Source organism: Pleurodeles waltl, chromosome 1_1, assembly GCF_031143425.1.
Source record: "Pleurodeles waltl isolate 20211129_DDA chromosome 1_1, aPleWal1.hap1.20221129, whole genome shotgun sequence".
NCBI lineage: Eukaryota > Metazoa > Chordata > Amphibia > Caudata > Salamandridae > Pleurodeles > Pleurodeles waltl.
The window spans coordinates 5587579-5614061 of record NC_090436.1 but is presented as its reverse complement, the minus strand read 5'-3'; the positions used below and the strand labels follow the sequence as shown (position 1 = coordinate 5614061).

The window sequence follows — 26483 nt, the reverse complement described above, 5'->3', positions numbered from 1 at the left end:
GTGTTGCGTATTGCAGTTGAGCCGCTGCCTAATACCGAAAAATGCCACCCTATACCAGGCCCTGTTTTTTTCAAGGGAGTTTTAAAATGCCAAATATAAGTGGACTGTATTTCCCAGCCCAAAGCAAGGATATACCAGTGTGTCATCCGCATAGCATGCTACCACGTCTGTTGTATCCCCAGCAAGTCATGTTGAAGTTTTTTAAAGTACTTGCTGCTGCGGCTACTCTGTGCCTTATAGTAGCATTTTATTTGATAAGCAAGAGAAAATGTCCTGGTTTGCCCATGAACTACAAACGGCAACAGGACACAAGGAATCCAGAATGAAAAAGACACTGCCGGGTAGTTGGAAATCAGAAAATAATTCACAACCCCAGGACAATCGTACAACCTTTTTCACTGAAGAGCTAAGAGGCAGAGGTCATCAATTATCACCACCAGGAACAATGCTGACCCAGGATCTCACGGACTGGGTAAACATAGCAGAAGGGGTGCACGGACAGCCCGACACCAGTAAGCAGGCCTGAGTTAGGTGCGAACACGAGTCCAAAGTGAGAGGGGACAGACTGCTAACATGGCTTTTGCCATTACCCAGGAATTCCGAATGAGGTGAGAGGTGGGCAGACTAGATTGGTGGCAGACTACAATGAGAAACCTAAAGCAGGAGCCAAACCAGCCCCAAAACCCACCTAATGAAGCCCTTCTGCTCAAATGAAGTCAGAGATGAAGGTACGAGTACAATATAAGCGCAAGCAGTAATGCTAGAGCCATGGGACCACACTCAACAGATCTGCTTTACTCTTGGGGTGATCAATAGAGAAAGCCAAGAGCAGTAACATCATGAATGTTGAGACAACTCCACTCCACTAAATGCCAGCCTGAAGAACCTGGCAAGAAATGAATCCGGAACTGGTAGATTGCATTCTGAAGTCATATACCAGTGTGCCAAAAATGACCAGTCCAAACATTTAGAGAAACTGGGATCTTAACTTGTGGGATCACAATGATTGCACTGTGATAAGACAGGGAGGAAAAGGACTAGAGGAATATTTGAAGTCTGGTTTCCTCTACATGCAGCACAGCGTAATACAAGCCTGCCCTGGGGATGGCAACTCCAGCTGGAGTACATCAAAGGAAAGCAGGAAACCTTTCCACCTAGAACTCAGGATCATTAACCTGGACTCGTTGCTGCTCATTCTAAGCGAGGACCGGTGTGGGAACTGCTTCATTTGGCTTGACGGAAGCAAGGTTTAAATGGAGGACGGCTACTACTGACCTGCTGAGGAGTCGCTTGGCTCACGCCATGCCATCCAGGCACCTTCAAGCTTAATCTGTCTCCAAGGAAGAAAGAGCATCTCCTCGTCTGCAGCCACTTGCAGTCTCTTACATGTGGCATCTGATGAGATAGAAAACCTGGTTAAGGAAGCGCCATTTTGTTTATGACTAGACCACTGACTGACGGGCTGTTAATCACGGATGATATGATGCGTCTCGCTGCCGCGGGACCACCTCAGGAATCGATGCGTAATCTTCTCCTTTAAGGTAAAACACCTAATTTCATGTAGTTTACTAGCTTCGAGGCATGTCTCTGTGCTCTGTTGTATGTCCCAAAGCAGTACCAGGAGAAGGTCTCCAGCCTCCAGAGGGGTACCCGTTAACCACAGCAATTAGGATTTTCAGCAATCAGTCAGTGGTCCGATCATTACTTGGATGACCACTCCCCATCACACCAGTCACTAAACCAAGAGAATACCAAAGTAAGGTTTTCCCAAGGAAACAAAAAGACCACCACTGACAGAAAAGGTAGAAACAAATAGTTACATTTAATTGCGAGACTCAGATACAGGCCAAACATAGCCCTGCAGAAGATAAACAATTCAAGCATGGAAGTGGACATTTAAAGCAAGTCACACAATAGTGGGAAAAACATGGGCAAACGGATCCTTGTAGCAGTGAGACAAATGTTTACAAGGGGATTGTAAAGAAATGGCTCCCTGTTGCAGTTACCCCCCATTTTTTGCCTGATACTGGATGCTGACTTGACTGAGAAGTGTGCTGGGACCCTGCTAACCAGGCCCCAGCACCAGTGTTCTTTCACTAACAATGTACCATTGTTTCCACAATTGGCACAACCCTGGCACCTAGGTAAGTCCCTTGTAACTGGTACCCCTGGTACCAAGGGCCCTGAAGCCAGGGAAGGTCTCTAAGGGCTGCAGGATGTCTTATGCCACCCTAGGGACCCCTCACTCAGCACAGACACAATGCTTGCCAGCTTGTGTGTGCTGGTGGGGAGAAAATGACTAAGTCGACATGGCACTCCCCTCAGGGTGCCATGCCAACCTCACACTGCCTATGCCATAGGTAAGTCACCCATCTAACAGGCCTTACAGCCCTAAGGCAGGGTGCACTATACCACAGGTGAGGGCATAGGTGCATGAGCACTATGCCCCTACAGTGTCTAAGCAAAACCTTAGACATTGTAAGTGCAGGGTAGCCATAAGAGTATATGTCTGGGAGTCTGTCAAAAACGAACTCCACAGCTCCATAATGGCTACACTGAATACTGGGAAGTTTGGTATCAAACTTCTCAGAATAATAAACCCACACTGATGCCAGTGTTGGATTTATTAAAAAATGCACACAGAGGGCATCTTAGAGATTCCCCCTGTATTTTACCCAATTGTTCAGTGCAGGACTGACTGGTCTGTGCCAGCCTGCTGCTGAGAGACGAGTTTCTGGCCCCATGTGGTGAGAGCCTTTGTGCTCTCTGAGGACAGAAACAAAGCCTGCTCTGGGTGGAGGTGCTTCACACCTCCCCCCTGCAGGAACTGTAACACCTAGCAGTGAGCCTCAAAGGCTCAGGCTTCGTGTTACAATGCCCCAGGGCACTCCAGCTAGTGGAGATGCCCGCCCCCTGGACACAGCCCCCACTTTTGGCGGCAAGTCCAGGAGAGATAATGAGAAAAACAAGGAGGAGTCACAGGCCAGTCAGGACAGCCCCTAAGGTGTCCTGAGCTAAGGTGACTGACTTTTAGAAATCCTCCATCTTGCAGATGGAGGATTCCCCCAATAGGATTAGGGATGTGCCCCCCTCCCCTCAGGGAGGAGGCACAAAGAGGGTGTAGCCACCCTCAGGGCTAGTAGCCATTGGCTACTAAGCCCCCAGACCTAAACACACCCCTAAATCGAGTATTTAGGGGCTCCCAGAACACAGCAAGATAGATTCCTGCAACCTAAAGAGAAGAGGACTGCTGAGCTGAAAAACCCTGCAAAGAAGACAGAGACACCAACTGCTTTGGCCCCAGCTCTACCGGCCTGTCTCCCCCACTTCTAAAGACACTGCTCCAGTGACGCTTTCCACAGGGACAAGCGACCTCTGAAGCCTCAGAGGACTGCCCTTCATCTAGAAGGACCAAGAACTCCCGAGGACAGCGGCTCTGTTCACCAAAGACTGCAACTTTGCAACAAAGAAGCAACTTTGAAACAACTCGTGTTTCCCGCCGGAAGCGTGAGACTTGGCACTCTGCACCCTGCACCCGACGCCCCCGGCTCGACTTGTGGAGAACAAACTTCAGGGAGGACTCCCCGGCGACTACAAGACTGTGAGTAGCCAGAGTTGACCCCCCTGAGCCCCCACAGCGACGCCTGCAGAGGGAATCCCAAGGCTCCCCCTGACCGCGACTGCCTGCTTCAAAGACCAGACGCCTGGTAAAGACTCTGCACCCGCAGCCCCCAGGACCTGAAGGATCCGACTTCCAGTGCAAGAGCGACCCCCAGGTGGCCCTCTCCCTTGCCCAGGTGGTGGCTACCCCATGGAGCCCCCCCCCCCCCTTTGCCTGCATCGCTGAAGAGACCCCTCGGTCTCCCATTGAATTCCACTACGAACCAGACGCCTGTTTGCACACTGCACCCGACCGCCCCCGTGCTGCTGAGGGTGTACTTTTTGTGTGGGCTTGTGTCCCCCCCGTGCCCGACAAAACCCCCCTGGTCTGCCCCCCGAAGACGCGGGTACTTACCTGCTGGCAATCTGGAACCGGGTCACCCCCTTCTCCATTGAAGCCTATGTGTTTTGGGCACCACTTTGACCTCTGTACCTGACCGGCCCTGAGCTGCTGGTGTGGTAACTTTGGGGTTGCTCTGAACCCCCATAGGTGGGCTACCTTGGACCCAAACTTGAACCCCGTAGGTGGTTTACTTACCTGCAAAAACTAACAAACACTTACCTCCCCCAGGAACTGTTGAAAATTGCACTGTCTAGTTTTAAAATAGCTATATGTAATTTATGTGAAAACTGTATATGCTATTTTGCTAATTCAAAGTACCTAAAGTTCCTAAATGAAATACCTTTCATTTAAAGTATTACATGTAAATCTTGAACCTGTGGTTCTTAAAATAAACTAAGAAAATATATTTTTCTATACAAAAACCTATTGGCCTGGAATTGTCTCTGAGCGTGTGTTCCTCATTTATTGCCTGTGTGTGTGTACAACAAATGCTTAACACTACTCCTTTGATAAGCCTACTGCTCGACCACACTACCACAAAATAGAGCATTAGAATTATCTCTTTTTGCCACTATCTTACCTCTAAGGGGAACCCTTGGACTCTGTGCATACTATTCCTTACTTTGAAATAGTATATACAGAGCCAACTTCCTACAGGGATAATCAGAAGAGTCTACTAATGGTACCCCTGTGGCACATAGAGAATGGTTCTAGATGCAAACCGAAACCGATATGTACTGAAGAATAGATTTCCGGACTGGTGTTCTAGTCTAGTGATGTATGGTAGCCTTGGGGTTTTTAGACCCTAGCTGGCAATTTGAAAAAGCATGCATGGGGTAGATGCAAAAACACTTGACTCCTAGTGACGTGTTTCAAACATCCCCGGAGTGGATCCAATGGAGGGACATTAAACAAATTGTCCTTTGGGGTGGAATGCAAGAACTGTGAGCTAAATCACACTATTTGTAGGACGGTCAAGGAATGTTTGTGCTGCATGCACCACAGAGTCAAAGTGAGCATTGCATGAACAGTTCCAGGACGAGTTATCTTTGGGAGATCTGGCAGAGTCGCACCTGATGAATCCCAAGCAGGGGCTGGCAATGTTGTGAGTGGTTTATGATCAAGGTAACCGATAAACCAAAAAAAAAAAAAAAACACATCAGTCAAGTCTTCAGTGGATGCCAAACCTAAAAAATACAAGTAAGAAAAGAACCATCTATGGAGAGAATGGGTGAAATCCTAAGAAGAACCACAAGTCATTGCTATTAAAGCCCTAGAGCTTTATGAAGAAGTCCAAAGAAACAAAGGGTGCTTGGGCACAAAATAATTTCACTGCTCGAAACACTGAGATGGTGACTTCCAGATAAAGACCTAGCAATCAGGAACTGTGCAAAAGTGGAGACAGCTCAAGCCCTAGCAGACACTGACGGTAGGATTCGATAAAAAGCTGCCTCAGGTGCTGATAAGGTTTGGATTGTCAACCCATGAGGCGGCAACCTGGGCACGGCAAACATAATAAAGGAACCGCCTGATGGTATCCCTCACAACTCAGACTCATCAAAAAGGATCAAGTGAACAGGAAATGTGACACCCAAGAGAAACTAGAGATGAGAACCTGTGGAAGGAAGAATTGGATCTAGGCACCGCTTTGTGTGGTGGGGGTACCCCGGCTGGTCCCCAAGACATTTCTAAATAGTGGACCTGGCTGCAGATACTTTGCATGACTTAAGGCCCCAGTCTAACAACTGGAATGAGTGCACTGTGCAGTTAGCGACAGGAGGGAGACAAGCTACCTAGACTGCAAGTACTTAACGAAGAGTGAACAACAAAGAAGCTACCCATTAAGTTAACAATTGCTATAAAAAGGAAAAAACAACTGTTTAAACTGGGAAAAAAGAAATGAAGATGGGAGACTAGAAACATCTTTTAAACAAATTTAGGAAGCTCACCGCTAAGAAACTTAACAACTTGATAAATTAACAAATACATTAAATTAGTATAACAGTGGATGCTAAATTTTGCAGGAACAAGGCACAATAACCAACGCTGCCCCATAAAACATTAAAGTTCTACAATTATATTAGACTAGAAATCTATCTGGACTTGGGTACGAGAGACATTTAATCTGTCAAAACACAGAATAACTCCCCCCACCCCTCCACCCCCTTCTAACAACATACATCATTCCCTTAGCGAGGTGACAGGGTTAAAACAACTTTAGAATCTATAGATTTGGAAATTCCCAAATGTCCACCTGACATGCGGCCTTGGAGGTGAAGAGGAGAGTGTAATTTGAGGTAACGGGATGTATACTTGGGAGACACCATGGCAGGATGTTCCAAAGATCACTTAAAAACTAAGAGCTACATACACCAATCTGAGAAATACTTAATAAAAACATAGCAAAGCAGTTCTGACTGCAATCACTGCAAAATGAAGGCCAACACATTACTTTTGTTTTTGCAGAACTTTTCTTGAAATAGTTATAAACAAAACAGAGTTCCTAAAAGAAGGTGTCCTTGTCTTTTTGTGGAAGCGCCGTTTGAAAAGTCTTCTATAACTTTCAAGTTGAAATCTGGCTCCTAAAATTAAAAGGACAGCTGTTTCCCAATATAGTCGCTGACAATGCAAAGTACATGGGCGAGCAGGAATAAATCACCGATCGAGACTGTATAGAAATTTAAAATACATAACAGGTGAAAGAAGAGGTAATTTTGTGCTTTCCTGTGAATTTACAGATGGGTGTCACTCATTAATAGATTAAAGGTGAAAAGGTTTTGTACATTTAATATAAAAAAATAGCGAAAGAGCATAGGGTAATGTACATAAGCCATCTTCCCATTGTTAGATGTCAACAAGAGAGATTATGAAGAGCTAAAGTAAAATACTGGACTCTTAACTTCTTAAGAACAACGAAAAATCATGATTTTAGTAGCCAATGAAAGGCAAACTGCTGTGCTGATACCAACATACATGACGATACACTGTCAGAACCTGCGCTGATACCAACATACATGACGATACACTGTCAGAACCTGCGCTGATACCAACATACATGACGATACACTGTCAGAACCTGCGCTGATACCAACATACATGACGATACACTGTCAGAACCTGCGCTGATACCAACATACATGACGATACACTGTCAGAACCTGCGCTGATACCAACATACATGACGATACTGTCAGAACCTGCGCTGGTACCAACATACATGACGATACACTGTCAGAACCTGCGCTGGTACCAACATACATGACGATACACTGTAAGAACCTGCGCTGGTACCAACATACATGACGATACACTGTCAGAACCTGCGCTGATACCAACATACATGACGATACCCTGTCAGAACCTGCGCCGATACCAACATACATGACGATACACTGTCAGAACCTGCACTGATACCAACATACATGACGATACACTGTCAGAACCTGCGCTGATACCAACATACATGACGATACTGTCAGAACCTGCGCTGATACCAACATACATGACGATACACTGTCAGAACCTGCGCTGATACCAACATACATGACGATACACTGTCAGAACCTGCGCTGATACCAACATACATGACGATACACTGTCAGAACCTGCGCTGATACCAACATACATGACGATACACTGTCAGAACCTGCGCTGGTACCAACATACATGACGATACACTGTCAGAACCTGCGCTGATACCAACATACATGACGATACTGTCAGAACCTATGCTGGTACCAACATACATGACGATACTGTCAGAACCTGCGCTGGTACCAACATACATGACGATACACTGTCAGAACCTGCGCTGATACCAACATACATGACGATACACTGTCAGAACCTGCGCCGATACCAACATACATGACGATACACTGTCAGAACCTGCGCCGATACCAACATACATGACGATACACTGTCAGAACCTGCGCCGGTACCAACATACATGACGATACTGTCAGAACCTGCGCCGGTACCAACATACATGACGATACACTGTCAGAACCTGCGCCGATACCAGCATACATGACGATACACTGTCAGAACCTGCGCCGATACCAACATACATGACGATACACTGTCAGAACCTGCGCTGATACCAACATAGATGACGATACACTGTCAGAACCTGCGCTGATACCAACATACATGACGATACTGTCAGAACCTGCGCTGATACCAACATACATGACGATACACTGTCAGAACCTGCGCTGATACCAACATACATGACGATACACTGTCAGAACCTGCGCTGATACCAACATACATGACGATACACTGTCAGAACCTGCGCTGATACCAACATACATGACGATACTGTCAGAACCTGGCAACCACAGCACAACGCCTAAAATCGGCTCTAGGAACAGCCCCAGAGTTCAGCTTCCAGACAGACACTTGACATAAGGACTGACAAGTATGGTTAGGCACTGAAGTATAAGTCTTATCCGGATAACATGCCAGGTTTACGTGATGTGCAAATAAAGCTTGATTGTAGAAGAGGACCTATACTTAAGCAGACCTACTTAGGTCACGAAAGCTTCACTCCATAACAAGCAAATCTGTGAAACAGAAAAAAGAAATTAAGTAGAACTTTTCAATGAAAATTAGGAACAGATATGAGCTTGGCTCTCGGAACTGTTCCACACTGAGAAAAAATGAATCGTCCATAACTGCTTCAACATAAGGACACTCTATTTAGACTGCTTAAATTAAGCACAAAGCAAGCAAAATGTAAATTGGAAATGCTGCCTTGATTAATTGAACTGACGAAAAAACATTTAGTTATATGGGGTGATATAGATTCTTGTTTTTTGTTCCTTAAATGACAAACACACGGGTGTGGGGGTACGGAAGCTATCTAAACCCAAGATAATGCTGCTTTAGTCTGGCGGAGCATTAGGGTTAAAGGCAAGTAATGTCTTAAATATGGGTGTAATCCAAGGAAGGACTAGGAAAAACCTCAGGACTACATGAGAGAGAAGAGCACTGAATCAACATGACTTCTTAAGCTAGAGTCTCGGGAACACTATTCCTAGTGCTTACAGATCACTTTTGATTTTCTAGCCCACAGAGATCCATAACACAACCTTTATTATTTCACCGATTGTTGCTTTCAGATTTAATTATCTTAGTTACAGCCTGTTCCGACTACCTTTAAAGATGTCAGGTACAATGTGTGCTGATGAAAAGAAAAGCAAGGGAATGAAGAAAATTAGTTACTTACCTGTAACTGCAGTTCTCCAGTATTGGTATCTTTCATAGATTCACATGCTTGAATCATCCCCGTCGTCGAGGTGGGAGCCTCACGGTAAACTTAAATATATAAAAAGCAGTAAGTCAGTAAAAATAAAACCAGTAGGCCCAAGTAGGCCTCATAAGGTATTTTACAGTCTATCCACTTTGTTTTGTGAAAAGACCCAAACTTGAGTATCAACCAATCAGGATTCAGCCCCTCCCAAACACTCCCAACAGAGGCTGAATTCCCTCAGATTTTCTATTAGGAGTGTGAAGTTTAATATCTGTATAATAGGGGAGCCTCTGAGGGGAGGAGGGTGGGTCGCATGTGAATCTATGAAAGATACCAATACTGGAGAACTGCAGTTACAGGTAAGTAACTAATTTTCTTCTCCAGTATTGGATCTTTCATAGATTCACATGCTTGAATCCGAGTAACGAGCAGTAATGTTTTCTTACTTACTGAATTACATTGACTGTAATTCCATCGTAATTCTATACGTGATGTGATTCACATTAGTTCAGTTTTAAATATGCACTTACATATAATTATATTTATATTCACAAACATACGAATATAAAAGCAATAAAATGTGTGTGGCAAGAAATCCTGACACAGTTTATGCTATTATTATGGAGAATACAACACGTTAAACAGTAGAAGAAAATGAACCATTAATGACCATACCTCGAGTGTGGTGGTGGGATGTGTAAGAGGCTCACCTTAACGAAATAGATGCCTCAGCACTGCTTGTCCCACTGCTGTATCGACCTGGTTTGTCTCCTCTAGACAGTAATGTCTTGTAAATGTGTGTTGGCTGGACCATGTTGCTGCTCTACAGATGCTATGTAGTGGTACACCTGCAAAGAGTGCCGCTGAAGTGGCTACCGATCTTGTAGAGTGGGCTCTCACCTTGGTATGGAGCGGCTTTCCTGCTTTTGAATGGCAGAATTGAATCGCCAGGCCAATCCATCTTGCCAAAGTCTGTTTGGACACCGCGTGTCCCTTCTTTGTTCCGCCGAATGCTACAAATAATTGATCCGACTGGCGGATGGCCTGAGTTTTCTGTAGATAAAACTTTAAACATCTTTTAATATCGAGAGAATGTAATGTTTTTTCCGCCACTGTTTGCGGATTTGGAAAAAAGGTTTTTAAGATGACTGGTTCATTTAAATGAAATGTTGAGGGAACTTTCGGAATGAATTTAGGATTTGTCCGCAGGATGACACCTGAGTTTGTAAACTGGAGGAACGGCTGTTTGATGGTGAAAGCCTGAATGTCACTGACTCTTTTTGCCGAAGTAAGAGCTAACAGTAACGCTGTTTTCCATGCGAGGAATTTTAGGTCAGCTTTGTGGATCGGCTCAAAAGGAGCTTTCATGAGTTGCATCAACACAACATTCAATGACCATAGAGGCGGGGGTTTCCTAATTGGCGGGAAGACCCGAAAAAGGCCCTTCATAAATTGTTTGACAATTCTTGTGGAACACAAAGAGAGTCTATCTGGTGATCTGCGGTATCTGGAGATTGCTGCCAGATGTACCCGTATGGAAGAATATGCAAGTCCTGATTTTGCCAGGAGCAGGAGATATGGAAGTATCTGTTCCGGAGTAGAAGATAAAGGATGTATATTTTCCGCTGCACACCAAACACAAAACCGTTTCCATTTAAGTCTATAGGTTTTGTTGGTAGTGTCAGCTCTAGCTTTTGCTAAGATGTCTCTACACTCTGGGGAGATTTTGAGATTTAAGTATTCATTGTGTTCAGGAGCCAAGCCGACAAATGAAGAGACGACGGATGTGGGTGTGTGACTTGTCCCTGGTGCATCGTTAAAAGAGTCGGACTCTGTCTGAGTGGTAGATGTGGTCGTTCGGAGAGCATGAGGAGCTCCGTATACCATATTTGTCTGGGCCATCTGGGAGCTATGAGTAGAAGTCGACACCCCTCCGTCTTCATTTTCCTGATGACTCTCGGAATGAGCGGGATCGGAGGAAAAGCGTAGGCATAAACTCCTGACCATCTCATCGAAAACGCATTCCCCCACGAATCTTTTTGGGGAAGCCAACTTGCGTAGAACTGGCATTTCTTGTTCTCGAGAGTGGCAAATAGGTCTAAGTTTGGTTTGCCCCATAATAGAAACAGGCCATTGAGAGTTTTCTGGTCTAGCTCCCACTCGTGATCAGGAATTACTGTCCTGCTCAAGGTGTCTGCTAGAACATTGATCTGTCCTGGCACATGCTCCGCTTTTAGTGAAATATTGTGTTTGATGGCCCATGTCCAAATTTGTTGGGCTAGCTGCGAGAGTTGTAGGGACCTTGTGCCTCCTTGCTTGTTTAGATAAAACATGCTGGTCATGTTGTCCGTCCGGATTAAGACGCTTGAACATTGTATCTTTGGCAAGAAAGCTTTTAGAGCTAAGTGTATTGCTTTGAGTTCTAGATAATTGATGTGGAGCTGGCTCTCTTGCTGATTCCAGATTCCGCTGATTTGCAGGTCCTGGCAATGTGCACCCCATCCTTCGAGAGAGGCATCCGTTGTTACTATGTAACTTGGTGTTTGAAGAAGAAAAGACAGCCCTTTTGAGAAATTGGTTGGAGTCGCCCACCACCTCATAGTGTTCTTCATTAGAGGCGTTATGCGAATCTTGTTTTCGAAGGAGCCGAGGACCTGTGTCCATTGTATGTCCAATTGCTCTTGCAGGGGTCGCATATGGAGCCTGCAATCTGGGACTAGCGGAATGCACGATGATATCATTCCGAGCAATGATTTGTAGATGCGGACTGAAACGAACTTTTTTCTGGATAGGTTGTCTGCCAACGAGGTTAACTTTTGTTTCCTCTCGTGTGATGGGTACGCTTTGCTGCGTACTGTGTCCAAAATTGCTCCCAAGAAACTCAACTCTTGTTTGGGGTATATCTGAGATTTCTGGTAGTTGACTACAAACCCCAGGCTGTGTAACAAATGAAGGCAATAGGAAATATGATTTGTTACTTGGAATTTTGAGGGTGCCTTTATAAGCCAGTCGTCCAGGTAAGGGAAGACCTGGATACCTGCCTGGCGAAGATGTGCTGCTACTGGAGCTAGCATTTTTGTGAAGATTCTGGGGGCTGATTTGAGACCGAATGGTAGAACCCGGAATTGGAGGTGCATACTTCCTACCCTGAACCTTAAAAATTTGCGATGGTTGCGATATATGGGGATATGAAAATAAGCATCCTGGAGGTCTAGGGATGCCATCCAATCGCCCGTGTTTAAGAGACGCAGGACATCCTGCAACGTTACCATCCTGAACGATTGTTTCTTTAGAAACTTGTTTAGTGCTCTCAAGTCCAGGATGGGGCGCCAGTCTCCTGAGGGTTTCTTGAGAAGGAAAAACCGGGAATAGAATCCCTTGTTCCTTTGAGATAAAGGGACTGGTTCTATTGCTCCTTTTGTTAGCATTATCCTTACTTCCCTGAGAAGTTGGCTCAACCTCAGAGGCGGTGTACCCGATGGAGGGACACTCGGTGGTGTTTGGATAAATTCCAGAGTATGACCTCTGGTCACCACATCTAGTACCCATCTGTCCGATGTTATAGCCTTCCACTTGGGGAAATAATAATTGATGCGACCTCCGACCTTCAATATTGATTGGGGAGGTGTTGAGATTATCCGCTGGTCATTGCTTTCTGCCTGTATCTCTTGCTCGGGCAGCTCCTCTTCCTCTAGCCGGATGTTTGTAAGCTGCGGCTGGTGGTAATCGATAATGCTGCTGTTGTTGATGGTGCTGATGTCCTGGTCCTGTGGAGGAAGATGTATATTGTGACCTGTATTGTTGGTATCCACCTCGAAAGGAGTAATTACCTCAACCCCTTGCTCCACGAAAAGGTAGTTTTTTATATTGCAGGGTACCTAGGGATTTTGCCGTATCGGTATCCGTCTTGATAGCCTGCAGCATATCATCGACATGTTTGCCAAACAAACTCTCTCCATCGAAGGGCATGTCGAGAACACGAGTCTGGACTTCTGGTCTGAAAGAAGTAGCTTTAAGCCACCCTTGTCTGCGCAGGACTGCTGCTCCAGCTAATTGTCGAAAGCCAGTGAGGGAAATATCTATTGCACTGTCTATTATCTCTGCGGAAACCCTTTCTCCCTCCTGCAAGACCTTTTTAGCCTCCACCTTGAGATCTTCTGGCAGTGAATCTACAAAAACGGACATGTCTGCCCACATCTGCCGATCGTACCTTCCCAGGATGGCGAGGGAATTTGCCGCCTTGACCGTTACTGCAGCAACCGAGGAGAATTTCTTACCGATATTGTCTAGTCTCCTTCCCTCTTTGTCTGGGGGAGACGCAATAGGTGTAGAGGGGTTTTTGGATCGTCGTTGAGCCGCCTGTGATATAACCGAGTCAGGTTTCGGTTGTGAGACTAAACAGGCCGGAGAATCATCTGGGGCCTTGTATTTTTTCTCTAGCCTTGGCATTTGTGAAGGCACTGTTGCCGGGTTTTTCATTGCCTTCAAACCCTCCTGCCATAAGAAATCCACAATAGGTATGGCTCTTACAGATCTCTTTGATGGCTCTTTAAAGTCATACAAAAAACACTCAGTTTCATGGGAAACAATTTCCAGGCCAAAACGTTTCGCCGCTCTCTCTATGATATTATGGAAACCTCCTATGTCTTCTGGAGGAGAATCCACTGGAGCTGCTGGAGGTGGAGATGGTGTGGGAACGAGATAGTCGTCCCATTCACTAGCCGCTGAATCTGCTAGCTCGCCCTCTTCCCTTTCGTCGTCCGACGAGAGGTAAGCTTCCGGAGCTTGGCTAGTTACAGGTCTACTAGCCTGTGGCGTTTCGGAAACATTAGTAGTTTGAGCTTGCTGGTAACTCTGAGGTCTACGTGGCGTGGACTGAGTTGACGGTGGGAACCTTTTATAGTAGTCCTTCAACATATGTTGTAAATCTGTCACTAATGTGCTAGGCATAGCTAGAGGCGATGGTTGGTTTTCCTGTGGATAAGATGTTGAAGCATAACTATGCTGGTAATGTTGATCCTCTTCTTCATCAAACTCTTGACATTTGACATTTAGTTGGGACGGTCTACTAGCTGCCCCAAACATTCCTTGAACGTCATCATCCTCATCGTCTAAAAGATGTTGCGGTGGGTATGGCAGCACCTTACTTGGTGATGTATGCATCGGCAAAATGTCAGATGGCTTGTCCCCTATATTAATAAGGGAAAGGGGTAAGAATCTGGTGGAGTCCTCATGATGGTATGAGGAATGAGCTGGTGAAATGTCCAAAGGTTTGTAAACTGTTAATGCTGTGGTGATCGTCTGATCCATCGTCGACGGCTCCCTCGTCGACGGCTCCCTCGTCGACGGCTCCCTCGTCGACGGCTCCCTCGTCGACGGTACTGTCGTCAACTGTACTGTCGTCGACGGGTCTCTCGTCGACGGGTCTCTCGTCGACGGGTCTCTCGTCGACGCTTCCGTCCATGACTGCGTCTTTTCCTTAGTCGACGTTCCCTTCGTCGACGGGTATTTTAGCGACGACGGTCGCTTCGCCGACGTAGTTTGCGTAGATGGGAGTGCCCTGGATGATTTGTGAACCCAGGAGGCCTCCGCTGTCGACGATGTGGTTGCCGACGAAGCTCTTTTGAAGATTTTTGCAGTAATAATCGTCGTCGATGAGAAAGGCGACGACGTCATAATCATCGGTGAGGATGGTGTTGTGAACGTCGACGATACCGTGGTCGCTGTTACCGTCGACACTGTCGTCGACGGGGCGGTCGTCAACGGTTGTTTTTTCACCAAAAAGAGTTTTTCTGACTCTTTTTGTGGTGACAGAGACAGGGATGGTTTCTTTGAGGTGCTTTTCCGGTGTAACGGCGTAGTAGGTTCTGAATGAACCTTTTTTGGTCCATGTTTAACTGCCTCTTCAGTTAAGACTTGTTTAGTCTTTTTGTGCATTTTTCTTGGTGGTTCATCCGCACCTCTATCTCTCTCACCTGTTCTTTTCTGAGGGCGAGAAGTTTGTGGTGACTCTTCGCTGTCTGATGAAGGATGCTCTAAGGCTTTCTGTTTTTGCAGCCATAAGAGAAGTCTACCCTCTCGGTCTTTGAGGGTTTTTTGACTAAAGGTGCGACAGATTTTGCAGTCTCTCACCTTATGGTCTGGATGAAGGCAGTAAATACACTTCTTGTGGGGGTCATCAATATGTAGTCTCTTCTTCCCACAGTTGTCACAGTCTCTGAACAGACCCTTCTTTGCCTTTTCAGACATAGTAAAGTTGTAACTAGTTTCCTGAGAGAAAAAACAATCTTCAGTCAGAAAATAGGAAAAAAACTGAGCAGAGCTCAGGGAGACTCCCTTCACACGACGTGCGGTAGAAAATCTGAGGGAATTCAGCCTCTGTTGGGAGTGTTTGGGAGGGGCTGAATCCTGATTGGTTGATACTCAAGTTTGGGTCTTTTCACAAAACAAAGTCGATAGACTGTAAAATACCTTACGAGGCCTACTTGGGCCTACTGGTTTTATTTTTACTGACTTACTGCTTTTTATATATTTAAGTTTACCGTGAGGCTCCCACCTCGACGACGGGGATGATTCAAGCATGTGAATCTATGAAAGATCCAATACTGGAGAACAAGGTATAATCTTTAAGATTCCTCAACAGCCACACTGGGATACTTAACCAGCCTGTACCCTTTCCGATGCAAACTGTAATCGAGCTGTCCACAGAGTCTCAGGCATCAAAGAGGCAAGGATATTCATGAAATTCCAGAAACTGAAACCAAACCCTTGAGAATTCCCAGACAGAAAACCCCAAAGTGATCAGAGTAAAAGATTCCTCATTGTGCTCTTGTGCAATTTTGCATATTTATTCAATCAAGTCCTCCTAAACACTTTAAATAAATGTTATCAGTTGTTTCCGAGAACCATGATTGTGTACACAATCCAAAAACTTAGCACGTTTGTATTTTTTCCTAATATCTTGAAAGACCATTCTGTAGCCAATTTTTTGCACAGGCCAAAAAATAATCCAAATGCAAAAGTCGCAAAAAATATAAGATGCCCAGCTGTGCAGATTTCCAGCATTAATAACCCTGTTGAGCACAAGGAGGAGTTTTGTCACAAGGGGATACGGACAAACATGTTCAACATGTACCTTTAACGGAGGCTGGTATTTCGACTCCAGAGTTGCATGAAGAGTCCGGTTGGTCAGGCAGTTGGTTTTGGTTTTGGATAGGCGGTTCTGGTTTGGGGCAGGCGCGGCAGTCACCGACAGGGGGTGCTTTGTCTGGAACTGTGGAAATAAAGCACTGTTACAATACACTTATTGTAATGTACAGACTGTAGCGGTATTTACATATCACAAACCAAACTGAGAAGCAATTCAGGCATGTTAACAGAGTGCCAGCTAGAATCCCCTACCCAGCGGGTGCAGGGATATGTTCAGGGAGACGTTTAGCATGACCTAAGAGCAAGAAGGCGCATTAATATGTAAACACTTTACGATGGAGGTAGGGACTGGAAGCTGCTGTCCCCTGGTCTCATACACCTTGCAGATCAGAAATAATTAATCTGCAGTAATTATTGTAGATAACCCACGTTAGACACTCTGTTTTGTAATAACTGCTCTTCCTTCACTGTGGTGGGCTTGGTTTCTGTTGACACCGCGTCAGCATGGCTGCTGTTACAGGCATTCAGCACCCTCGGTGTGACAAATATAATATACTTACTTCTGAACTTCCTCCCAGCCCTCATCATGAGCCCTCGACCTTCAGATGTAAACATACGCTTTACTGCGTTGAACTGAAAAGTATGAATTATGTAATAATCTCGCACATGGTGAACCTTTGAGTCTCTCCTGGTGGAACTGAGCTGCAGTGTGTGCAAACAAAGGTGCTGGTCCAATCTAAAACTCTAAACACTCCTAACTCCAGGATTTGCTATGCTTTGCTGGATGTTTAGAAATTAAAATGCAGCAACAGTTCAATGCATTAGTGTTTGGAGCCCACTGACGTAGCAGTGATACAGCGGCACTTACCAATGCTTTGTATCAGCGCTCTGTTTATTTTTGGTTAACTCAATGTATATTACAAGTTGGAGTATTTCTATTTGTTAGACAGGATAATTCTTCATTTGTAAACAACTCCTGCACAACTTAGATAGGTAAACAAGTTCTGCTCCACAACACACTGCCCTAACCAACACAGCCTGTGATCTCATGCAAAGCAAACTTCAGGATAACTCTGGTCATCCTACCCCTCACACGGAAGCCCACCAAGAAGGTTAAGTACCCGCAAACTAATACATTCAACACAGATTGGTTAGAAACAATTACAAGCTATGGAAGCAGCTCAAATTCAAGAATATCTGTCTTATTTTGCACCTATTTGTTTTTCGATTAGTTAATTCTAATTATGTCTTGTGTGACAGTAAAGGGCACACTTTTGGCTAATGCTTGTGAAGACTAAAGCATTTTTTTAAAAAATGATACATCTTGAAAGTATATGAAAAAGAATCCACATTAGCATGCAAACAGCAATAATTTTTATTATAGATCTTAAATGAGCTGTGTCATCTCTTTAAATACAGTGAAAGTCAAAACAACAAAATAAAATTATGCTTATCAATTTTTGTAGCCGGTGTCCGCAAAAATGGACAAAACAAAAACATGTAATTTCATAATTGTTTAAATTTAAATTTTTTTAAAAACTAAAAACTAACAACTGAAAATAAACTTTAAAAAAAAAGGTAGAGACCACCAGCAGTCTAAAAAAAGTGGTTCATTAAAAAAAAAAAAAAAAGGAAACAGGAACCCAAACATTTTAGTAATTGTATACTATGCTGAGCTGCAAATAAACTGTAGAGGTCTGAAAACCACGCTATGGAGTAAAGAGACAGCATTTTCCTCTTTGGTGATGATATTTCCTGTGTACATATGATCTTCCCACAGATGACTCGCCTCATGAGTTATCCTTGCAGGCTACAGAGTCACAGAAACTTTGCTCTGTGTCTCAAAGGGTGACAAGGTGGTGTCATTCGGCTTTGGACATGACACCGCCTCCAGGCAATATCAGAGTTTATTAGGCACCAATCGGTGCAGTTGCATCAGTTTCCAACACGTTTGCCAATGTCCTATAGAGGCATGCGGAGGGGAACCGAAAGAGTTCTGCAATGCGCATGGGCACCGACCCCTCCCTTAGTGCTGCAATGCGCATGGGCACAGACTCTTCCCTTAGTGCTGCAATGCGCATGGGCACCGACCCCTCCGTTAGGGCTGCAATGCGCATGGGCACCGACTCTTCCCTTAGTGCTGCAATGCGCATGGGCACAGACTCCTCCCTTAGTGCTGCAATGCGCATGGGCACCGACTCCTCCCTTAGTGCTGCAATGCGCATGGGCACCGACTCCTCCCTTAGTGCTGCAATGCGCATGGGCACCGACTCCTCCCTTAGTGCTGCAATGCGCATGGGCACCGACTCCTCCCTTAGTGCTGCAATGCGCATGGGCACCGACTCCTCCCTTAGTGCTGCAATGTGCACAGACTCTTCCCTTAGTGCTGCAATGCGCATGGGCACCGACCCCTCCGTTAGGGCTGCAATGCGCATGGGCACCGACTCTTCCCTTAGTGCTGCAATGCGCATGGGCACAGACCCCTCCCTTAGTGCTGCAATGCGCATGGGCACCGACTCTTCCCTTAGTGCTGCAATGCGCATGGGCACAGACTCCTCCCTTAGTGCTGCAATGCGCATGGGCACCAACTCCTCCCTTAGTGCTGCAATGCGCATGGGCACAGACTCCTCCCTTAGTGCTGCAATGCGCATGGGCACAGACTCCTCCCTTAGTGCTGCAATGCGCATGGGCACAGACTCCTCCCTTAGTGCTGCTATGCGCATGGGCACCAAATCCACCCTTCGATTATTTTTCGCTCAACGGGTGAAAGTGGAGTGCTGAGAGTAGGAGGTACGTGCCCTGCGATTTGTACTGAAGAAGATAGGTGCATTTATTGAAATAAAGACCGTGCCAGTACAAACCACTTCCGGGATATAGTGTGGGTGCATATGATCACAATATTACAGCCGATGAACAGAGGCTTAGCGGGTAAGTAACATGTTCTTAGCATGTGCGGCTGTAGATACACAGGCTTTCCCCAAGTGCAACAGTTTTCCTCCATTAAGAAGCACATGATGCAGATGCTGCAAACAATGCTCACAATACAGCCTGGTCAACCATGGCGCGTGGATGAGCAAAGATGGCCGCACAGTAATGCTGGGGAGTGTGTGCGGTGCTGATCAAGAAGCAGCTTTACAGATATCTGCTAAAGGAATGACCCCCAGAAGCCATAATGGCTCCTTTTTTTACATGAAGAATGAGACTTGGGAGGTATGTGGAGGACACTTTGCCTTTGCATAAACAGCCTGAATGCATTTAACAATCCACCTTGCAATGCCTGCCTTGAGATGGGCTGTCCTTTACAAGGCTTAGAAAAGGCTACACAAAGTTGATTTGTCCTTCCAAAAGATTTGGTCCCATCAATGTAACACACAAGAGTTCTAGAGAATACAAGGCTCTCTCTGAAACGGTATCTGGTTCATGCAGCGCAGCAATCAAACTGGCACGAAAAGGTGATACTACCCTAGTTAAGAACATGGGGTTTGTTCCAAGGAGCACTATCTGTGAATCTGGATAAATGGCTGCCATAGTAATAGCCTGCATTTCACTAAATTGTCTAAGTGAATTTATGGCTACGAGGAAAGCAACCTTTCCTGAAAGGGACTGTGAGGGTCATGAGAGAAGAGGTTCTAAAAAAGGGACCCCATAAGTTATGTTATGTTACAACCTCTCCATGCAACATTGTTTCTGCGGCTCCTGTCAGCAACTTGCAACATTTCCACGGCTGTGCATCCTCTGGGGTTGGCAAGACTTCAGCTGCACCAAAGAAGCAAGAAGGAATCCCCCTTGGAGTTAAGAGTCACTCCCCTGCATCCGCAGGCACCTAAGGCAACGATGTCCGACTGCTAGGATCTGCTGTCCTCTGAACCAGTGAAGATTCTCCAACACAGGTTGTGGTTCTAGGGGTCCTCTGGGTCCTCTCTGCCTTCTGTCCAGCCCGGGAGACGGTGAGTCCTTGCCTCTTCCTACAAGACAGAACCCCTGTGCACTGCGACTTTTGCAGCAACCACAGCTTGTTGAATCCTGCTCTCAGGAATCTTTAGTCTTCAAGTAAACCTGGCTCTCAGCACTGTACCTGCAAGAACAGACTACTCTTTGCTGCTCCAGCGACGTGGGACTCCTCTTCAGGTGTGCTGCCTGGGCATCACTGTGACTTACTATGTCTGCGGCCAGTGGGTTGCTAGTGGGGGATCGGACTGCTTCTGCTGGCTCTGCTGCCTTGTCAGGGTCAGCTCAGACTCGGTGGAGTCCCCAGGACCTTGCTGGTCCTCTTCAGCTCTGCACATTTCCAACAGCTCCAGTTGCTTTTGCTTGTGTTTGTTGGTGGTTCTCCTGATCACTAACCCATCTGCAATCCGGCGACTGCTGAAGGACAGCTCCTAGGTGACTTCAGGGACTCCAGTGTAGCTCCTGGACCCCGCAGTGGACTTCATCCACCACCATCGACCCGGATCGTCACCCACAGAAGGGTGGGCACCGGCTCCTGCCCACTTGGCCTCCCCTGCGTGGACTGGACTCTGTCCCCTTCTTTTGCAGGTCCTCTTCATCCACCGTTGGGTTCCGGCGGCCTGGTCCTATTCTTGCAATATTCCATTTATGAGCCCTAATGTTAGCCTATGGGGCGACCAGGTAAGTTACCTCTACTCTCCTCGTCGCTGGGGGCCTTCTAGATACTCCCCTTTTGGTGCTTCACTTTCTCCCAGTCCTTGGCTAACTACTCCATATCCTCTGGTGGGGGCTCAGTCTCACATTCCTCTTTTTTAGTATATGGTTTGGACACCCTATAGGGCAATTACTATTTGTTGCTATTTCCTAATACTTACCTGTGTATATTTTGTGTGTACTTACCTCCAGAAGGGGGTTTGCCTGTAGTAATCTAGTTTGCTGTAATAAAGTACCTTTGTTTTTGCAACACTGGGTGATTCCTTTCATGTGTGTAAGTACTGTGTGACTACTGTGGTATTGCAAGTGCTTCACAGTCCTCCTGGATGAGTCTTGGCTGCTCACCACAGCTATCACTAGAGAGCCCTGGATGTCTAGACACTGCCTACACTTCACTAATAAGGGTTGCCTGGACCCAGTATAAGGTGTAACACCACAGGTGTCCAACACACACCAAGCCAGCCTCCTACACAATCCCAATATCTTGCTCTGCACTGTGAAAGAATGGGGATAAGCAGGACAGTCCTAAGCTGGTTCTGCACTTATTTGGACAACTGCTCCCAATAAATTAAACTTAGCAGCTCACTATAAAATGTGGCCCCTGTAAGGCAAGGCGTCCCACAAGGTCATCTCCAGCTGCAGGACCATAACATCTCTAACAAACTTCAACTTCTACATGCAGATTACATTCAACTATATCAAGAGGACATACTAACACTGGATCATACTCTAACCTCTCCTACCACCGCCTGCCGATTACATTCAACTATATCTCAAGAGGACGTACTAACACTGGATCATACTCTAACCTCTCCTACCACCGCCTGCCGATTACATTCAACTATATCTCAAGAGGACGTACTAACACTGGATCATACTCTAACCTCTCCTACCACCGCCTGCCGATTACATTCAACTATATCTCAAGAGGACGTACTAACACTGGATCATACTCTAACCTCTCCTACCACCGCCTGCCGATTACATTCAACTATATCTCAAGAGGACGTACTAACACTGGATCATACTCTAACCTCTCCTACCACCGCCTGCCGATTACATTCAACTCTATCTCAAGAGGACATGATCGCACCGGATCATACTAAAATAAAAAAAAATAAAAAAAAGGCATCCAGGCCTGGTTGTCCTGTAACCACCTGAAACTGGAGACTGAATTCTTTCTCCTCTCCCCCTCGCACAGCCTGTCCTTGGACAAAAGACTGGGCAGAATGCAGATCAACTGCAAGTCAAACATTAATGAATGCACCTAATGTGTTAGGATCATCCTGGACACAAGTCTGAATCTACAAACCGATATAAACGCAACTGCCAAGAGCGCTCACTTCCATCTGAAACTCCACAGATTCACCAAATTGCTCATTCCAGAACTTGACTTCAAAAATATGGTACGATCACTTGTCATCTACAAACCATACTATGGGAATTTTCGACTCAATGGAATCCCCAAAATACACCGAGCCCCACTGACGGCCACAAGGAAGGTGTATAGTGCAAGATGTGTCTAACACATCACTCCTGATGACCAATGGGATCCAGACAGACATTTTCAAAGGAGCTTGCGTAAGGTATAGAGTTCTACATCAGGGCACACTAAAATATTTAGCAGAGAACCTTGTCCTCTCAGGAGGAAGCCGGTCCATCCGAAGCTCTGAATCACATCTCTTGGAACTGCCAAAATTCATGAAACAAAGAACTATCTCGAGATCCTGCTTGGGCTCCCAAGACCTGGAACTCTATCCCACTTGAAATACACAACAATCCCTCATGCGAATCCTTCAAAAGGAACCTGAAACATCTTCTGATGAAGAAATACCCAAGGAACTAACCACCATATCTCTGGATAATAGTCTCTCCTATCTTATATCTAACGTTTTATTTAAGCTTTCTTTGATTTTGTTGCCATGGTACTTTGCAAGACCCACTGCACTCTGAAAACCTTGGGTCTGGTTTTCACCATATAAAACAAATAGATAGAAGGGGGAAGGAGAGAAGTGCAAGGGGGCAAAAGGCAAGGTAAATAAGTGTGATGGGGGTGGAACCACACTAGGATCTTCAGGAACAAAAACATGAAAGACAGAGGTTTTGGGGGGTGCACATACCAAACAAAAGGGTGTTCAACGGGAGGGGGAAACCGCGTTTTGCCGGCCTCAGATATTCTAAAGCAGGTTGTGTGCAAGTCGCAAGCTACGGCACAATCTGGTTCACTACCCTCTGGCTCAAACTTATTTCAACATAACTGGTCGTAGATTAAGTGGTTTTGAGAGAAGAGTCATTTGGACATTAACAGCTTCTAGTCTTGGCCAGAGCCGCAGGCAGGCCTATGATCTATCAGGGTGGCGGACGTTTTGCAAGTTCTTACCAAACTCTTCAGGATGCTCTGTGCTCTCTTCATACTCCACCACATCGATCTGTGGTTCCACGTTGTAATAGCGCTCTACGCCTCTGACAACACCCTCATTAGCGGATGGTTCAGGTATTTGTACTGTAAAATATACATTTGATGTGTGTTTCACGTAATATTCTTCAGTTAATCATAACACAAATAAACAAACATAGAAGAAAAGCAGAGACTGTGCACCTCTTCCCGCCACAAATAGGGCTTGAGCAGACATGCGTTCACAATGACATCTGCCACTTAGCATGAACTCTTCCGGTATGCTCATTTGAATTAGAACACTATATATATGGAATAAAAGTAAAGGGGATGCACAAATTGAACGCTAGGAGAGTGGAAAAGGCAGTGGATTTTAAAATGAACAATGTTGCTGTGGTTTAAAAGCTGCACCTGAAGCATTCCTTGGACATTACAGGAACACATTCTGCTGTTACAAATTATTCTGCAGTGTAAAAGTCTAAAGAAAAGTTAGTTCAATAGTTGAAGTTTAAGCCTCCAAAAAGCACTGAATTAAATTTAAAAAATAGTCTTTTGAATTGATAATGCTATGAATTTAGCGACAGTATTTCCCAAATAGTTTTGGAACCACAGCTCCTTTCGTTTTTTACCCTGTGAAGTTACCTTTACGATTTTACTGAATGAAGAGTGACCCATCTTTATGTTGGGAAAGGTTACAAGCTTTGGAACTGGTTAACATTTACATCCTGTCACCATTTCTCTTGGTGGCTTTCTACTGCTGCAGTAGGACGCCTTCTCCTGACTGGGCGACTTGGTGGCAGTCCACTTAAGTTCTTTTTGAGTTTCTCTGATACATCATCAACTTCTTGAAAGTATATTAACATAAAAAGAGCTGTGGAGATGAACAGGAGTTTTACCCCCTAGTGCGGACTCCACCCTGTTAGTCAAAGACGTGGACACAGGAGTCCTTTTTCAGCTATCTTTGCTGCATATGAACTCCAGTGTGGAACAGACTCAGAAACCAGTGATGACGCACACCATCACCCACAGTGGGCTCCCGTTAGGGTTCACCATGTGGCTGCAAAGATGGGAAAACCAGGGTCAGGAACTGCACTAAGACCTACAAAGAGAAACCAGCTCGAACACTGATTCAGAGGGAGGGAAGGAAATAGTATTCTAGACTGGTGAGAGGCAACATTTAGTTTAACATACATGAACTGTTACTTACGCAGAATGACTGACCCTAACTGCACCGACATTCATTCTTTAACCCTCCCATTGCTCTATGTAGACCAAGCTCTCAAACTGAAAGTGGCCACTTGTACACAGCTAGCAGCGGTTTGTTGGTCAACTCATCCAAGGATGTTTCAGGCATTATATACTCTGAGATATTTTTTGGCCGCACACCTTTAGCTTGTGTGGATGTATAGCCTCTCAGTGCATAACCTGTTAAATAACATTAGATACAAGAGAAAACCGCTACATACCTGCCAGACACCAAACATCATCCACCCACCCGATCCACCACCAGAAAATAGAACTATCATCAGTATTGAACTAATCTTACATCAAAGCAAGAAAAGTGACTGAAGGATGCTGGACAGTGGGTCTTGCCTCACATACGGCTGTCCGAAACTCACTGATCAAGATATTATTTTTGTTTTCTCTATCTTTCTGTGCACTCTGAAATTATCAACAGGCAATTTGTGGTGCCGTACGAAACCCTAACATAAGTGTTCAAATTACTTCTGCTATTACTAATATAGCACTGAATACAAGAGCGTCAGAAGACAATCCAGAACATGCCTGAATTTTGTGGTCACCACTAGCATCCGGTCAGCACTTACCGGTCTCCCCAAGTGGCTCTCCAACGTCCTCCACAGTCTCCTCATTTGCCCCCAAATCCTCCAGGGTGTAGTAGCTTTCTACTACAACGGTGGCTTCATCAACTGGTTTCTCTGTGGTCAATCATACACGGTTATTAGTTTATTAAACAAAACACTGGGTAAATTCACTGAGAACAGAATGGGGAAATAACCAGAAACATGCAAAGTACAAACATACTTCCTACAAGTGATTGAGAATGAGAACCCACATGAGTGATGCTTATGAAGAGAGTATTTCTTAATGCAGTCTATTTCAGTAGTCTAGTAGTCGAATAGTCCATAAATTATATTGTAGAAGATTTTTTGGAGTTTAAGAATAGACTTGACAAGTTACAGACTGGACACAGCCTTTATTCATTGGTTCGAAGATATTCGAAGAAAATTGGAGATTGTAGACCAAAACACAGCCAACATGTGTTTCGCCCTCTATGGTGAGCCCACCTAGGGCTTTCTCAAGGCTGTAATTAATCAAAAATAAGCAAATCAATTGTTGAAGTGGACCTCATTAGTATCGGTGAGTTAGGGACATGTGATAAAGCATGCAAAGCTCTTACCAGTCAGTGCCATTCTTCCTAAAGCTACGTGAGGAAGGTGAAGGATAAAGGTGAGGGAAACAATCTGAGAATACCCAAAGAATGGCAAGAAAAGTCTGGTTAAGAGGTTACAACTCTAATAGCTTTAGATCGAGCATACGCAAGACCCATTGCATTGCAAATCTTGTTTTTTATAGTATGCTCTTTTGGTAATATTTTCCAAGCGGATTGCAACATCGTGTCGTTTGACAGCCTTCTGACTTCTGGAACTATGTCCAAAAACGTCTATAAGATGGTTTACTTGTAAATATTTGATGCCCTTGAGGAGGTCATAACAGAAGAAACATTGTTCTGTGAGGGGAGGTTCTGGCTGTCAGAACCACAGGGAGTGTGTTGGACGGTCATTCTAGTGCCAGCACGACACACTCCCCTCACAGAACCGAACTATCAATCTATGGTAATCTTGAGCTAAGGTATGTGTAGAGACTTCCAGTTAAAAAGTGTTTGTGGTTTCTGTTTAGCTTTTCCCCTTTGAGGATCTTGCTGGTGACCTAATTATGGCACATTTTTGATACCAGTCTCTCTACATGGGCACCTCTAGGTCACAAAAGATCCCCAT

The 26483-nt window shown here is 45.2% G+C and overlaps 1 protein-coding gene across 2 annotated transcripts in view; it reads right to left on the bottom strand.

Annotated features, from left to right (window-relative positions):
• Positions 1–26483, bottom strand: part of LOC138249767 (uncharacterized) — a 142824-nt gene that overhangs the window by 64194 nt on the left and 52147 nt on the right. Inside the window, exons 4-6 of one of the 2 annotated variants that reach the window (XM_069203878.1) lie at positions 25293–25403; positions 23452–23574; positions 16396–16533 (exon numbers count right to left, since the gene is read on the bottom strand). In XM_069203878.1, the coding sequence (XP_069059979.1) occupies positions 16396–16533; positions 23452–23574; positions 25293–25403 (372 nt within the window). The remainder of the gene's footprint in view (positions 1–16395; positions 16534–23451; positions 23575–25292; positions 25404–26483) is intronic. The other variant, XM_069203965.1, reaches the window with a different exon arrangement.